At 35.2% G+C, this 16,097-nt stretch overlaps 2 protein-coding genes across 3 annotated transcripts; both read left to right on the top strand.

The window, feature by feature from the left end:
* LOC18604942 (agmatine deiminase) lies at nt 52-9,346 on the top strand. 2 transcript variants are annotated; one of them, XM_007037658.2, is made up of 10 exons: nt 53-427; nt 1,272-1,385; nt 1,482-1,571; nt 1,722-1,806; nt 2,348-2,403; nt 2,510-2,588; nt 3,862-3,996; nt 4,658-4,890; nt 5,342-5,500; nt 8,981-9,346. In XM_007037658.2, the coding sequence occupies exons 1-10, from the start codon at nt 341-343 to the stop codon at nt 9,062-9,064; spliced, it is 1,122 nt and encodes a 373-aa protein (XP_007037720.1). In that variant the 5' UTR covers nt 53-340; the 3' UTR covers nt 9,065-9,346. The 2 variants fall into 2 exon arrangements, with proteins under 2 accessions (XP_007037722.1, XP_007037720.1); XM_007037660.2 differs by lacking the exon at nt 1,482-1,571 and having other exon boundaries at nt 52-427.
* LOC18604941 (serine/threonine-protein kinase 16) lies at nt 9,933-14,742 on the top strand. The gene is made up of 6 exons (XM_018118439.1): nt 9,933-10,370; nt 11,363-11,505; nt 11,727-11,870; nt 12,162-12,347; nt 12,765-12,889; nt 14,200-14,742. The coding sequence occupies exons 1-6, from the start codon at nt 10,157-10,159 to the stop codon at nt 14,423-14,425; spliced, it is 1,038 nt and encodes a 345-aa protein (XP_017973928.1). The 5' UTR covers nt 9,933-10,156; the 3' UTR covers nt 14,426-14,742.

Raw genomic sequence — 16,097 nt, 5'->3', positions numbered from 1 at the left:
AAAAAAAAGAAAAAACAAAAACTCTTCTAAAGACTCAACAGTACATACTATACTTTACTTATTTTGTCACTCAGGGCTTGCCTTGTCTCCCACCTTCGGAAGGCAAGTTCAGGTACAATAGTAACAATTAGAAAAGGGTAAAATATTCCCGACATGCTCTGCTAAATTAATTGCACCTTGCAAAATAAATCAGTATCTCATAGGTCCGTCGGCTGTCTCTGCAGTCAGTCAGTAAATTAGTTTGAGTCATCATCCTTATATACACATATATTCTCTTCTCTCTATTTTGTCAAAATCTCGAGATCGGAAGTGTTGGCAGATAAAGTGACAAGTCTGGGGGATGGAGATGAAAGGGACTCCCTCTCAGCTTGGCTACCATATGCCAGCAGAGTGGGAACCCCATTTTCAGTGCTGGATGGGTTGGCCTGTGAGTATAATTTCCTATTTGTTTCCTTATTGATTCTTAAACCAACCCTCTTTTTTGTTTGATGTTAAGAGTGTTTAGCTTGTCTGTAAAGACTTTTCTCTCTGTTTCATCTTTGATTGGCATGGGTCAGAATTGAAGGACATCCTTTTGTTTGATGAGTTTCTTCTCATATTTTGCCTATCCTGACACAGTTTTCTCTTCCAATTTCATTGCATGTACTTTTGCCTGATGTTGCAGTTTTTTTTTTTTGTTTTTAAATCATAGTCATCAAACTGCTTGATGCATTTGATTTCTGTGCGTGTTTTGTGGTGTTTTCATGCACTGGGTTTTATTAGTTAGAGTTTAGAGCTACATCTATGAACTTCTCGCTGCTTACTATATTGCTAGTATTTTTTTTCCTTTTAGATATTAAATTGAAATCAATATTTGATCTAGAAGCTTTGAAGTATTTAACTGTTGTCTTAGGAATTTGATACACGTTAATCTGGTTGTACACTGCAAAATTCAGGTTTTTGATATAGTTTTGTTGTAACTGAGCATTGAGCAGCCTCTGGTTATCAGCAGTACAGCTTCAATCCTGTATTAAATCTAAAAGTTTAATGCCATCACATTCTCAGCATGCATTTGGTTACGCTGCTAAAATACTGTTCATCTCCTCTGGTCCATGGCTGCAATATATAATTTTTCTGTCTTATAGTTCTTGGGACTTATGCTGGTAATTATCTTTATTTAAGGATATAGCTATCCACTTTTTTGTCTAGAAGACTAGATGGTTTTTTATGTTAATTTCATGCTCAGAGTTTGTTACAAGTTATGACAAATTTAAAACTGTCTTGCATTTCAGGAACGTCCTGATAATTGGAGAGATGATGCAGTGCACGGTCAACACGTGTTTGCTAAGGTTGCAACTGCAATCTCAAAGTTTGAGTTTGTGACCGTCTGTGCAAGTGCTGCTCAGGTTGGTAGAAGTTCTAGAGAGTAAATCCTGTCTCATAGATAAGTCATAAATGTGTTTTCAACTGAATTTTAATGGATTAATTAATTTTAAGCACAGTGGGCCAATGCTCGAAGTCAGTTACCACCAAATATCAGGGTTGTTGAAATGAGCATGAACGACTCTTGGTTTCGTGATACTGGGCCAACTGTGAGCTTCTCTTCTTTTTTATGATGTCACCTGGTCTTGAATGTGTCACAAAGGATTGTCTTCAGTTGGATTCCCTATTGTAACCAAGAACAGCTTTTTCCTTATAAAAATATTTAAAAGAATTGTTGTTTATTTTTCCCCTTCTTGCAGTTTGTTGTAACTAAAAGAGAACCAAGTTCTGATAGTCCTGAGCAAAAGATTGCTGGGATCGATTGGAATTTCAATAGCTGGGGAGGTAAGAATAGAAGTTACTTAATGTACCTCAGGCAATCAATCTATTGAAACTTGAAATGATTGTAACTTATTGTGCTTCAGTCAATCAATTTATTGAAACTTGAAATGATGGTTTTACAGTTAGCTGGAGTCATATTATCCTAGAACTAATGTAACATAATTCAACATATAAGTGTTTATCAAATATGGAAGATGGACAGGTAGATTTGTATTCTGTATGTGAAATTGGATGCCCAAACTTATGGGTTAAAATTACCATCTTACCTTCAATTTTGCATTTTATATCGTTTGAATTAGTTGGCTGGAATTTCTGCAAATGATGGTTAAACTCTGTATATTGAAGAGCTAAAAAGTGAAAATGGAATGATGAAGCTTATTAATTTGTTGGGTTAAAACCTCTACTTTGATTGCATATTTTGTTGATCATGAGAGTCTGGCCTTAACTTTGACAATACCAATGTATTAGTATTTATCATGTTTTACTCTAGCGTTTTATCTCCTGTGTATCTTCTCTGAAAGGAATTCATCATGGAACTTTCTAGGGGTTGACGACGGTTGTTATAAAGATTGGAGTCTTGACCTTTACGTGGCAAGGAAGGTTAGTGCTGGAAAGAGAACAAAACTTGCTACCTTTTTTAGTTATATACTTGTTTAATGCATCTTAATATTTCAGACAGTTGTTCTTTATCTTTTATTCTTTGTAGATATTGGGAATTGAGAGGTTTCCTAGATTTTCACATACTATGATTCTTGAAGGTGGGAGCATACATGTAGATGGAGAAGGTGATAATCTATATGCTGTTTGATTAGCTTTTTTGGTTTTATCTTTGATTTCCAAAAAAAATCAATGTAAAATTAGCTTGATAATTTTATGTGATCATGCAAAACTGTTAGTTATACCATCCTTTAGTATCTGCCTGGATGATGAGTTCTGCAATGAGAGCAAGACAAAGCTGCTTGTGGCCTGAGTGGTTCATCTGGAGCTCTTTGCAAACTAGCAAATCTGATTGCTTCATATGAAGCTCTTTGCAAAGCTGATCTCTCTTTTCTCATAACATCTAATAAAATATTAGTATTAAAAGGTTCCACCTGGAATGCCTTATGTAGAGGTGGCAAGACTAACCTGAATCCAAAGAACCTGTCTGACCTTTTTAAACCTGAACTTGTGTGACAGAACCTGACCCAAATTACCTGAACTTAAATTGATTTTACTATAAAAGTCAACAACTTGAACCCAAAATGACCTGTACCCAAATAACCTGAGTATGAAACCTGAAAAACCTGAGTACAAAGTGACCCACCCTGCCCCGTCTAATTGCTATCTCTAGCCTTTTGCAAATTATTTTAGTTGCATAGGAAGATGAGGTCTAGTTGGCTTGGCTTTTAGTGTTTATCTATTTTTTTAATCATTTAGTCCTAAAAACTATTATGAGAGCCCTGATAAGAGAATGACTGTGATGGTCCAATCGTCACGTGTGTATCTCTTGAGGAGAACTTTACTTAAACCTTAACAGGAATTCAGTTAATTGCATCTCTTTTTTCCGTTTACTTTTGTTTGCTCTCTAACCCTACTTGTAAACGTAGTCTGTTTTCCATGCAGTCTGAGTCGAATCTGCAATCATCTCTTTCGTTCTTTCGTCTAGATGCTTTCTTTGGCAGCCACTGATTTTGAATGCTTAAGCTATGAAAAGGTGGAGGGTTTAGATTATGTGCTTGAAAGATGACTTGCTCTGCTCTTCCTTCGCAGTCCCCTTTCCTGTTCTATTAAGGAGAAGTTGTTTGCAAAAAATGTTTTTGCAAGTCAATAATGATTTTTAATTGTTTCCAAATCATGTACTGCGATGCAATAATTGGTGTCAAATCCATCCCTAAAGAAGGTGCAAAGGATTACATATATCTTTTACACATTATTAGATGCATCACTACACAATTAATGTCGTATGTTTCAGAAAATGATGTTGTTCTGTTAAATGAGCAACCCTTCAAATTTTAAATGCTTTTTCTCTCTAGCAATGTGTCATTTTTAGAATTTATTCAGCTTTTGCTTTTCCCCCAGGGACTTGCCTTACCACTGAGGAGTGCCTTTTGAACAAAAACAGGAACCCAAATATGACCAAAGAACAAATAGAGAATGAACTTGAGGCATATCTTGGGGTCAAGAAGGTTATTTGGTTGCCTCGTGGATTGTATGGTACTTAATTCTGTCTTGATTCCTCTTTGATTTATATTTCTCAAATTTCTTATGAATTCATAAGTGCTTGATATTTCTTCTTTTTGTTGGGTTGGGTGGAACATCATTTCTTCCACCATTTCATCTTTATATGATCTCACTGTCACACTGATAGATACATGACTACAGATAGACATGTGCATTGTTTTTGTCTCTTTTATTGCACACAAATATCAGTCAAAACTCTTTGAGATAAACCTCAGTAATATATCAAGAAATCTATAAACCTCTTAAACTTTGGAATGATTTTTCAATTGAATAACTTCAATGTTGTAAATGTGTACTATTTGTGTCTCTTTTATAGCACACAAATATCAGTCGAAACCTTTAAAATGAACCTTAGTAATACATCAAGAAATCTATGAACCTCTTAAACTTTGGAATGATTTTTCAATTGCGTAACTTCAATGTTGTTGTTTATCCTTGAGCAAGTCTACTTATCTGAAATACAAACTCCTTCGAGCAAATATCTTTAACATTCTAAGTCTGGAACAATTTCCTTGGAGGATAGCTGTGCCTTGCAGCAATTATTGACTATCCACTAGCACAAGCAAATCTGAAGATCTCTTACACACATTTATATGTCTACTGAAATTGAAAATAGCTATTTGGTTTTTAACAGGTGATGATGATACTAACGGTCACATTGATAATATGTGCTGCTTTGCGAAGCCTGGTGTTGTTTTGTTGTCTTGGACCGATGATGAAACAGACCCCCAGTATGAACGTTCCATGGAAGCCTTTTCTATTCTCTCAAATGCTACAGATGCTTCTGGTCGGAAATTGCAAATAATTAAACTCCATGTTCCGGGACCACTTTTTATGACGGATGAAGAAGCTGCTGGAGTTGCTCAAGTAAGCATTTCTTTTTACCCATGTCTCTGCCTCTTAGTCCATCTCCATCCACATCCAACTTAGTACTAGGCTACTGCAGCTTTTATGATTAGCACAGTTGTTTTTCTCCCTGTTAATATAGCATTATATATTATAGCTTCTTTGAGAATTCATGACAAAAGTTACTATCTTCAGTTTTCTCTAGTTCTGAATATAATTTTGCTCATCTTCTAACAATTTATTCTAATTTTGCGAATAAAACTATTATTGGATTGACCTTTTAACTTGTATCCTCCTCTCTTTGGTAGTGACATAAACCTAGTGAAAAAGAGCACTATAATGCCAAATAATTCAATAATCAGATACTCAATTTATGCTTTAACTTTTTATCCTTTATTATCTAGTTGTTCCTGCCTAAAGAGAAGGGTCTTATTGTGCATTCTTTCCTGGCCTATGATATTTCTAACAACAGGATGGTGAGGCTAAACCAAGACTTCCAGGTACAAGACTTGCTGCTTCATATGTAAACTTCTATATCGCCAATGGAGGGATCATCACACCACAATTTGGGGACAAAAAGTGGGATGATGAAGCTGTTCGTGTCCTTTCCCAAGCCTTTCCAGACTATGAAGTAAGCAAGAATTTCTGTTCAATATGTGTTTGGTAGGAACCATAATGGGTGCAATATTTAGGTTCATTCTAGTTATGCAAGTAAAACGGAAATATGCTAAGGATGAGAATGATAAATAAAAAAGTTTTAACTGATTTATCAAATAGTGAATCTTAACTTGCATTCATTGCTTGGAGACCTTGTGTGTCACTTAATGGGTGGATTAGCAGATAACTGTTGATACAAAGTTTGGTACAAGCTTGACGGTCTAACCTTGATCAAACAATCTAAGGGTTCTCACCTCTGATAACTATAGCAGAGATGGGGAGTTACAAGTTTAAAGGCTAAAACTGTTGAAACTAGGAACTATGAACTAAGGCTAAAACTATAGAAAAGCTTAAAAAATGTTAAGGTAAAGTGCTTTGTTCTTGTTTCTGGAACCCTTTCTTCTTCGAATCTTATGCTTATACTAACTGAAGCTTGATACAACCTTGCCACATGTAATCTGCAATTGAACACTCTTCCACCTTCCTGAAAAGGCTGAATATGGGGTTGATAACTACCCATGATCTCCTAAGATTTAGGACCCAGCAAAAGAGAGACAGAAGAGGAGAAAGGATGTTAAGTTAGCTTTCTTGACATCCCACAAAAGACGTCACTTTTAAAACCTGAAGTTTTCAGGCTCAGCTTTCCTCACTTGCTCTACTTAGCTTAGAAATGCCTTAGTCTTTTCTCAGATCATAAAATAGGTACAACCTTTCCTTATTTAGTTATTTTTCTTATGTGATGCTTAAGCCTATGAAGCATCAGGTAAGGGTGACATCCTACTTATGGTCTTTGGTTGATTTATGCAACATGGTCGATCTTTTAGCTTGACTTGAAGTATACCTTCTAATAAATGGAATAATGTGCCATTGCTTTTACTTTTGACCTTGGCCATGGCTAAACTTCATAAAGGTTTGTGCCTTCCAAACTTGTAAATTTGGATAAGCTTAGTCCTGACAACTTAACAATTCAATCAAGATCAAGCTTAGTTTCTCAGGCTTAACAATCCTACAACTTTGGATACACTTCATACCTAACAATGTTTTCTTGGTGTAAATATCCACTTGGTTGAAACGTAAGAAACCCCCCTTACTTAGTTTGACTAACCATATTCCAATTCTTAAAGCCTTAAGGCATTGCAACCTTGCAAGCTTTCCAATCTTGACACCTCTTAAGTACAAACTTTTAAATCTTAAAACCTTCTTACCTTACAAGCTTCCCAATCTTGAAATCTTTTAACCTTACAATGCTTTCCTATCTTGAAACCTGCTAACCTTCTAACCATATTTCTGTATGCACATCAGATAATCCCTCAGTTTACAAGCGATTCACACATGGAAAGTATAAACTAAATCAACAAATCTGATTGGTTGCTGGCAGTTTATTGTCAACAATTTCATTGTGGTTCCTATTTTATTGTTAGTGGTAGTTTTCCACTTCATGTTGTTGGAGGTTGTGTCTCCATCCTATTTTATTGTTAGTGGTAGTTTTCTATTTCATGTTATTGGAGGTTGTGTCTCCACCTTTCCACTTCATTGCTTTAAGGGTGGTTATTCCACCAAGCTGTAGTTAAAAAGGAGTGAAGTTAATAAAAGAGGGTTGTTCAGAATCAATTCAAGTTTTTGAGTACTTAAAACTCAAGAGATCTGCAGGTTCTCTCTACGAGCCAGCACTACAAACATAGGTCGAAAAACGAAACCTTCCACCCGAGTACCTAGTGTACCTCAAACTAAAGCAAACCCTTCCACACACCGTCCCATAACGCGATCCGTTTCAAGGGACCGTATCAATTTCCCATCATGACGTTTTTAACCTTACAATGCTTTCCAGTCTTGAAAACCTTAAAGCTTTCTGATCCTGACTCCTTTTAATTTTACAATGCTCTCCAATCTTAAAACTTTCTAACCTTACAAGCTTTCCAATCCTTAAGGCTTTTCAATCATACTCCAATCTTTAAACCTTATAACCTGACATGCTTTCTGATCCTCAAGGCTTTTCAACCTTGACTTGTTTTCCAATTCTCAAGGCTTTTCAACAGTGAAACAGTTTTTCAATCCTCAAGGCTTTTGACCTTACCAATCCTAACATTTTTGAACCTTGCGTGCATCTCAATCTTGAAACCATTTTAACTTACAATCCTAAAACCTTTTAACCTTGCACATCTTGAAACCTTTTAACCTTACCAATCCTGGAACTTTTTAACCTGCACATCTTGAAACCCTTTCGCCTTACATGCTTCTCAATCTTGAAGCCTTTTAACTTTACCGAATAGTTTCATTTCTCCTTAAATTAAAACGTCGCTAACAACTAAACTTGGTTAAGATATATTTTATTTATTAACAAACATCTTAATCTTTTGAATTTAACTTCATGTTATATAATCAAAATTTAGTTGAGGGAATATATCAACTTCTATACTCAAACATTTATATGCAAATTAATTGCTTAATGAATTTTACATCTTCAACAACTTAGTACATTTAATTGGCTAAATTAGCTATGTTGAAAATACATCTCAACACACCTTAACCAACTTAGTATATTTAATTGGCGAAATTCATTATGTTGAAAATGTATGTCAACATATCTTAACCAACTAAGTGCATTTAATTGGCTAAATTAGTTATGTTGAAAATGTATCTTGGCAATAACATAAATACAAAAGTTCCATTTGTTAGTGAAGAAAGCAACCCCAGAAGATGAGGGGCATGGCCAAGATTGATATAGAATTTGAGGAAAAGGAAACTGGGATAATGGTAAAGATTTGAATGTTGAATTTAAAAAGCATAAAAGTGTTTTATATTCCCCGGTAGAATTTACCTGATGCTGAGTTTATTTCTTAGAAGTTAAGATGATTTAAAGCTAGCAGTTCCAAACTATCTGACAATTTTTTTGATATACTAATTCTCTGGTCATGTACCTGGTACTTAAGGCTTTTGACCAAATTGTGGCTCATGTATATGAACTACAGAAACTTCATTCAAGTAGCTGTTCTTTTATTTAGGCTGTAAAGAAATTATCACATAATACGTGCCGTTCCCTTGCTGTCAAATGAATGACTTCCAGGTTCCAAACTATTCCAGTGATCAAGTTCTGGGAGACTTTTCACTGATTAGTTTGGTGTAAGCAATTAATCTTTCTCATTTCAAACTGGTTGACATGATCTGCAATTTGTAGTAGACTTGCACTGCAAAATCCAAATGGACCATCCATTGGAATTGCGTATTTCAGAAGAAATAATTGATTAATATTGACAAAAAGATGCAAATTCTTCCTTTCTCTAAACTAAATACATGGTGACATTTTCCACATGATAGGATAGACTTGCTTGAATTTCCACAGTAGGTGAAGCAGATGACTTCATTCCATGTTTTCTGGGACATGATGTCTTCTTGGACTGCATGAACTTTGTTTCGGTTATCTATTTTATTTTATATATTTTTGTTTGGGGTTCAGGTGGTAAGAATTGAAGGTGCTAGAGAAATTGTTTTGGGAGGTGGCAACATACATTGCATTACTCAGCAACAACCAGCTACTTAAACCAACGGTGGTGTGAGATCAACCAAATAAATTACTTTATGTTGATCTGAGGGAGCAGCAGAAGATTTGTGTTGTACCAATGGGCCAATTCATACAAACGCACAAACTCACTTACACAATGCTCTAAGTAATTCTTTATACAACAGTTTCAATGTCCTCAAATTCATTGTGATATTTTTTTCCCATATCATAAGTGTCAAAGTCAAATACTTATCTACTTCATTTTTATTGTTGCACCGGATTAGAATATTCAGAAAATTAAAAAAAAAGGGTTAAATTTTATTTTATGCTGTATAGTATTTCACCGTATTTATTTTTTTCAACAAGAACAATATTCTTATCGTATCATATACTAAACAGTAAGACCTTTCTTAGTATAAAATCAAATACTAAAATTAAAAATAATAATAATAATAATAATAATAGTAAAATCCCTGTCAAACAAGTTAACAGGTAAAAAATGCTCAGATCATCATGGTTTTTAGCGATCATCTCCGAAGAAAATGGTTGTCTCTACTTTGTCTAATAAACGGACGGTTGCCATTATATCAGATGTACCCAGAAATGTTACGAGGGTTGAAGTAGAACCACACTTACCAAAACTCCCGCGTCAGTGGCGCCCGCCACATTTTCAAGCGTGCAGTCGCGTGAAACTGACGGTAGCCAATCCCAACGTAAATAACGGAGTGGAAGAGTGAGAAAGTGGAGTGTCAAAAGCAAAATTGAAAATCCCGTGTGTCAGTGTTTTATAGTGATTTTAACGATCCAATTCAAAATAAAAAAAAAAAGTGTTAAATAAATAAATAGTAAGGGCAGCAAGCAATAGCAAACCAACCATAATACTAAAATAACAAATAAAAACCCGAGTCTCATAAAACTTATTGTTGACTTGATATTGAAAGCTTTAAAAGCTGAAAACTATTAACTAAAAAACTATCCAAAGTCCAAACAGAGGGTAGAGAAGGAGAGAGAGCTTCTCGAGATCTACCTTTTCTACATTTCTCCAATTCTGACAAACCCATAAGAGAAAAAATGGGAGCTTGAAGATCTAAAGGAATAATTTTTTAGTTGAAGGCATCAACAGTGAAAATAATGGGGTGTACATTTTCAGGGTTGAATGCATTATACGACGCCGTCAATGGGGGAGGGGACGTTTGGATCAACGACAACAGGTTCAGGATCGTTAGACAACTGGGTGAAGGTGGGTTCGCCTATGTTTTCCTGGTTAAGGAAGTCATGTCCGATTCCTCTTCAGCTTCAGCCTCTGGCTTAGCCAAAAAAGTCAAGGACCCTTCTCATCTCTCTGGTTCGTTCCCCTTCAAAAAGTTTTCTCTTTTATCTTTTTAGGGATGTTACGATTTGGGTATTTCTCTATTTGATTGGTTTTTGAGTGATCTGGGTGTTTCTTAAATCTTAATTACTGATTGCTTTCAGTTGCTAATTAGTTAGAATCTTCTGTTTAGCTATATGTTTTTCTGAATTGCGCATTTGTTGTTCTTTGTTTGATTTGTTTGGGGGATTTGATTATCTGAGCCTTTTGGTTTGTGATCTGAAATGATGTGTTTTTGGCTTTGGTTTGGAGGGTTTTAATTGATTTTTTATTGTAATTTAATTGAATTCTGGTGTCTGTTATCTTGTTTTTTCTAACTTATTATAACTGAAGTTATAGATTCCTTACATTCTGTTTTTTATAATTGAAGTTTGGGGATATTATGTGGCTGTTTTATTGGAAATTCAAATATCTTGCCTATGTAAAATTGAAACCAGTGTGATATAACCTTAAGATTTTTATAGTAAAATTTTGGGTTTATTCTCTTGTGGCTATTAATTGCTCTGCGGATCTTCTTTGCCCCTATAGGTACAGTAATCTAATTATCTCATAAAATTAAATTTTTTGGGTATAAAAGTGGAATCCTCTGTGATTATCAAATTACTATCGGTGGACTTATTTAACTAAAATTATAGATCAGTTAAAACTTTGATCTCAATTCTGTTGTAAATGCTATGGCTGGTTTGACATAGAATGTTGTACTGAATTTGGTGTTATCATGTCCTTAACTTATGGTGGTTTGACTTCTTGCTATCAGATTCCAGATTTATGCATTTGTTTCTTTTTATTATCTGAATTTACATCTTAAATGGATTTGCTTACCTTTCTTTGTTTGGGGACTTATCAAGGATGGTGACCTTCGCCATTTGCAGGGTTTTATTATTTTATTTAAAAACCTGTGCACTCATCAGATCAAAGAGTATGTTAACTTAGTGTTGGAACTGACTTAAGTGGGGTTGCATTTGCAGATGATGGAACTTATGCAATGAAGAAAGTTCTCATTCAGAATAATGAGCAGTTGCAATTGGTTCGGGAGGAGATCCGTGTTTCCTCCTTGTTTAGTCACCCTCATTTGCTTCCGCTTCTTGATCATGCTATCATTGCTGTCAAGGTAATTATTCAGATCTCTTATTCTAATTAACCTCAAAAATAGTTACGTGTCTTAATGTTTTTGAATTTATCAACTTATTTACCAATAAAAGTGGTGTGAAACTTGCAATGGGAACTACTTTTGAAGATGCTCTCTTGTTCACTTCATGGCTTATTTCTTCTTCTTCATCTTTAAATTCATGCAATTGTATTTGTCTAAATCAATTTGATTTCATTGGCTAGCCTACACAAGAAGGATCATGGAATCATGAAGCATACTTACTATTTCCTGTTCATTTGGATGGAACTTTACTGGACAATTCCACCGCTATGAAAGCTAAAAAGGAATTCTTTTCAACCTCAGATGTTCTTCAGATATTTCGGCAGGTGCGCTTAACAATTCTAATCATTTTGACTATGTGATGCCATTCCTTTTGTAATGCACTTTTAAGGGCTTGAAATAACGTTCTAATTTAGATTGATATGATAACTATATGGCACTTATTATTAGTGGATGCATTTCTTTATACTTTAACATCTGGCTTCAATGTTCTAATTGTTTCTCTTTCTCTGTTTTAGTATTCCTCTTAATAGGGTTTCGTATTTTTGGATTTATTGATGTCATAACTGATTGGAGATGGCTGTAAACATTTTGACTGAACCAAATTATTTCCACAGCTGTGTGCAGGACTCAAACATATGCACAGTCTTGAGCCTCCATATGCACATAATGATGTCAAGCCTGGTAATGTTCTTTTAACCCGTAGAAAAGGGCAACCGCCTCTTTCTATATTGATGGATTTCGGGAGTGCTCGTCCTGCAAGGAAGCAAATTCACTCTCGTTCTGAGGCACTACAGCTTCAGGTGCTTATTTCTTCTTTATTTTTCTCAGTGCTGAAAAGTCTACTTTTATTTATGTGCTTTATAACTTCTTTCTCATCTTTGCTGGAAAATAACCCAAGTTCTTTAAATCTGTATGCTTGCTGTTCTACTGACAAATATACACTTAATTATTTAAACATATATCAAATGACGTACAAATACACGATGTGCTTATTTCTATGATGCATTCACCTTTTTATCATCATAAACAACTTAATATTCATTTTTTTTTATTTTAAGCACCATAATAATTTACTGCAGTGTCTTATGGCACTACCTATTGTCATCCTTACATCTTATGCTTAAGTTTAAATGTAATATTTTAAGGCACATTTTTCTGTCTCTCAGCTCAATGCATTTTCCATGATGCTCATGGTTAGATTTTGTTTTCATATGTAGGAATGGGCATCTGAGCACTGTTCAGCACCTTTCCGAGCTCCTGAGTTGTGGGATTGCCCAAGCCATGCAGATATTGATGAGAGAACTGATATTTGGTCATTGGGCTGCACCTTATATGCAATAATGTAAGAATTAATACTTATACATGCACTTATGCAGTGTTTGCTTTCATTTTATAAACTTTTTTTGTTGTACTTCTGTCATTTCATCGTTGTTCATCAAGTTTCTTCATCAAACAGTATATTAAACAACATATCTGGGGAAGTTTTGTGGCTGGAATTTATTTATTGGTTCCCTTCTAGCTTAATCTGAGGAGTAGATTTAAAGTATTAGATGTGAAAGTTCTATAATGCTAAGCTTCTGGATTTTCATGAAGTTGTCCATTGGTGTTGATATGAGGAGTGACGATTGCATCCAACCTAATTGATTGAGATTTGGCCCTGGACAAGTGGTTTTGCCCCAAAAAACCATTTATTCACAATAAATAGGTATAACTGCGTGCTACAAAAATGGGACATTGCGATCTCATGTGCTTCAACAAAAATGACCTTGTGAAAATTATGGTTTTGGAAAATCTTAACAAGATGTCATCTGATGTTGAAGTGTTGTGAGTGTGCGTCATGTTATGATTGGTGTCTTGAAGACTTTTCCATGTAAAGCCATTGTGCATGGACATCTCTGACCATGAACCATGAGAGTGCCTAAAGAATGTGTGAAGAAACTAATCAATCTACTTTTTTGTTTGATAGCCTTTGTTACTTCATTATCTTCATGGAGAGTAATACGTGTGAATTGAATCACAGTAGCAGAGGCAAGACAGTAGTTTAAAATATCTTTACAGGTTGTTCTACTGCATATCTAAAGTTTTGCCACATCTTTTACCTGTGTCTCTTAACAAGAAAATCAGTTGTAATACACATGTAATCCATTCATATAAACTCATTTATAAGAACTTTAAGCATTTATAATGTTAATCATTAGTGGGCAACTTATAACATGTACTTTATGTTAAGCACACACGTGAGTTTGACATTACAGTAAGCAGGATACTCACAGAAAGTTGGGCCTACTAATTTGTTTTTTTAATGATACCTTGATAAAAACTCTCTTTTCTTGTTGGAGTTTCATGTTCCTTCCTTCAGTCTTCAAATGAACTAATTCTTCTTCATTCACTACTGTTATTTTTCACTTCTTTTTGTGTGTGTGTGTCAGGCTTGCACTGTCTCTCTCTATACCTTGGATGTAAACATAAATGTAAATGCTATGCAGAAACAAGTTAAAGCAATTGTAGTATTTGTACTTTTATGTGGTGCTATAATTTCTCTTTGGTACTTTTGCCTTTTGATAATGCTTTTATCCTCTGCAAGTGAACCTTTTTGGTATATATAGTTAGCAGCTTTACTTGTATACTGTTGTTAATTGTCATTTCTTCCAGGTATGGGGTATCCCCATTCGAGTATGCACTTGGAGAATCGGGAGGAAGCCTGCAATTGGCCATTGTAAATGCACAGATTAAGTGGCCAGCTGGACCTAAACCGCCATATCCAGAAGCTCTTCACCAATTTGTGACATGGATGCTTCAGCCTCAGGCTGCTGTTCGCCCTTTCATTGATGATATCATAATTCATGTTGACAAGTTGATCTCAAAGTTTTCACAGTGATATCATATAACTTGAGAAAGGAAGGGCATTGAAACCAGTGATGTACAAGTTGACCGTGCACATTCTAGCAATGTGCACCATAAGAGTCGGTTACTTTGCAGGTCATTTAAATACTTCAGAAGTAAAGCGTATATGAAAGCAATAGCAGTTCCTTATTTAAATATTACATAGATAATCCTTTTTGGGGTAATTGTGGTAGTTGTGCATCGATTCGTTTATGGTAACTATTTAACTTCATGATCTGTAATTTATTGAAGTCCAGATCTCTCTCTGCATTCAATATTCAATTTTTTAGGAAACTCCAATAATTTGTGTTATCCATTTATTCATGTTTCACGTATCTAAGTCTTTTGATTGCAGACCTACTTAAAAGCTAATCAGGTATGGCAGTTTCAAGATTTTCCGATAACTATTTTTTTTTCTACAAACATTTGAAGGAATCCAGCATAGTATGCGTACATGGGAATAGAAATACATTTCTGCACCTCTTTTTACTTTTAAAACCAAGTCTACTTTGGTTTCAGAGATGGTGTTTTGTCAGGTCTCAACAATTCGGATCAAAGAAAAATTATTTGAGTTCAGTTCTTTCAGGCTTTAGTTAATCGATTTTTATCAAATCAAATCGAATTGGATTTTGATGAATTAATCAAATCTGAGTCATTTTGAATTAATTATTCAGATGGTTGGAGTTAAAGTCGTTCTGAAACTAGTTTAAGTTGAAGTTGAGTGTGCTGGGGTGGTCAAACATCCCCTCTAAATCCAACACCAAGAAACCTGCGGAATGACATTACCTCTGCACTTTTGGAAGTAAGATTTGGTTCGGTTTTTTGGAATAATTATTACAATCATATGAAGAATTCCAAGTTATGAGAAGTTCACTTTATATCTGGTCCACTCACTTTATTATTGGATCAAGTTGCAGAGTTATTTATGCCCACTAGTGAAGTCAGTGTGAGAACAAAGCTGACGAAGGTTCGACTCAGCTCACCTGATATCAGCTAAGGTCTTTCTTCGTAAGAGTAATGCAATTTTATCCGGTTGCTAAAAACAGTTGGACTACTGATAAGGAATAAATGTTAATGGAAGTATTCTTCATATCCCATTATTCAGCTTATTAAGCAGCAAAACAGCTGCTTCAGCCTGTCTCGTCGAGACAATATTAAAGTGGAGTTGGCATAGTTGACTGGGCATTTTAATATTCCAATTACTGAATTGAGTGCACATTTTTTTGTTTTCCTGGTAAAAAGCTGTAAGATTCCAGGAAGGAAGAAAGGTCTGAGCCCCCACGAAGAACCTCTCCAACCCCACCTAAAACAACATGCAGCCACAAGATCATGGGCCAATTTGTTTCAGCCGCCCAAACCCATCACGCTTTTCACTTTGTGGGATTGTTCCAGTCCCTGTCCCGGGTCTCTCTTTCTTTCTCACCCAACAGTATCACCACTCCACCCCTCTCCTACTTCACTTGACGACATAAATTATGGATAATATTGGACCATTTACCCTTTTTGTGGCTACGGATGGACATGCATGGCCAAAAGCCACGTAGAGTAGAAATCCTCCAAAAGCTCTTGCACGCTGAGGAGCTCAAATGATATAAAACAACATTGAGTGTTTGAAAGGCATAATTTAATTGAAGGTCATATTTTTCTAGTGAAAAAGTGATTTTTAG

This window comes from Theobroma cacao, chromosome 3 (assembly GCF_000208745.1).
Source record: "Theobroma cacao cultivar B97-61/B2 chromosome 3, Criollo_cocoa_genome_V2, whole genome shotgun sequence".
Lineage (NCBI taxonomy): Eukaryota > Viridiplantae > Streptophyta > Magnoliopsida > Malvales > Malvaceae > Theobroma > Theobroma cacao.
The sequence above is the reverse complement of the archived record's forward strand: the minus strand, read 5'-3'. Positions and strand labels throughout refer to the sequence as shown.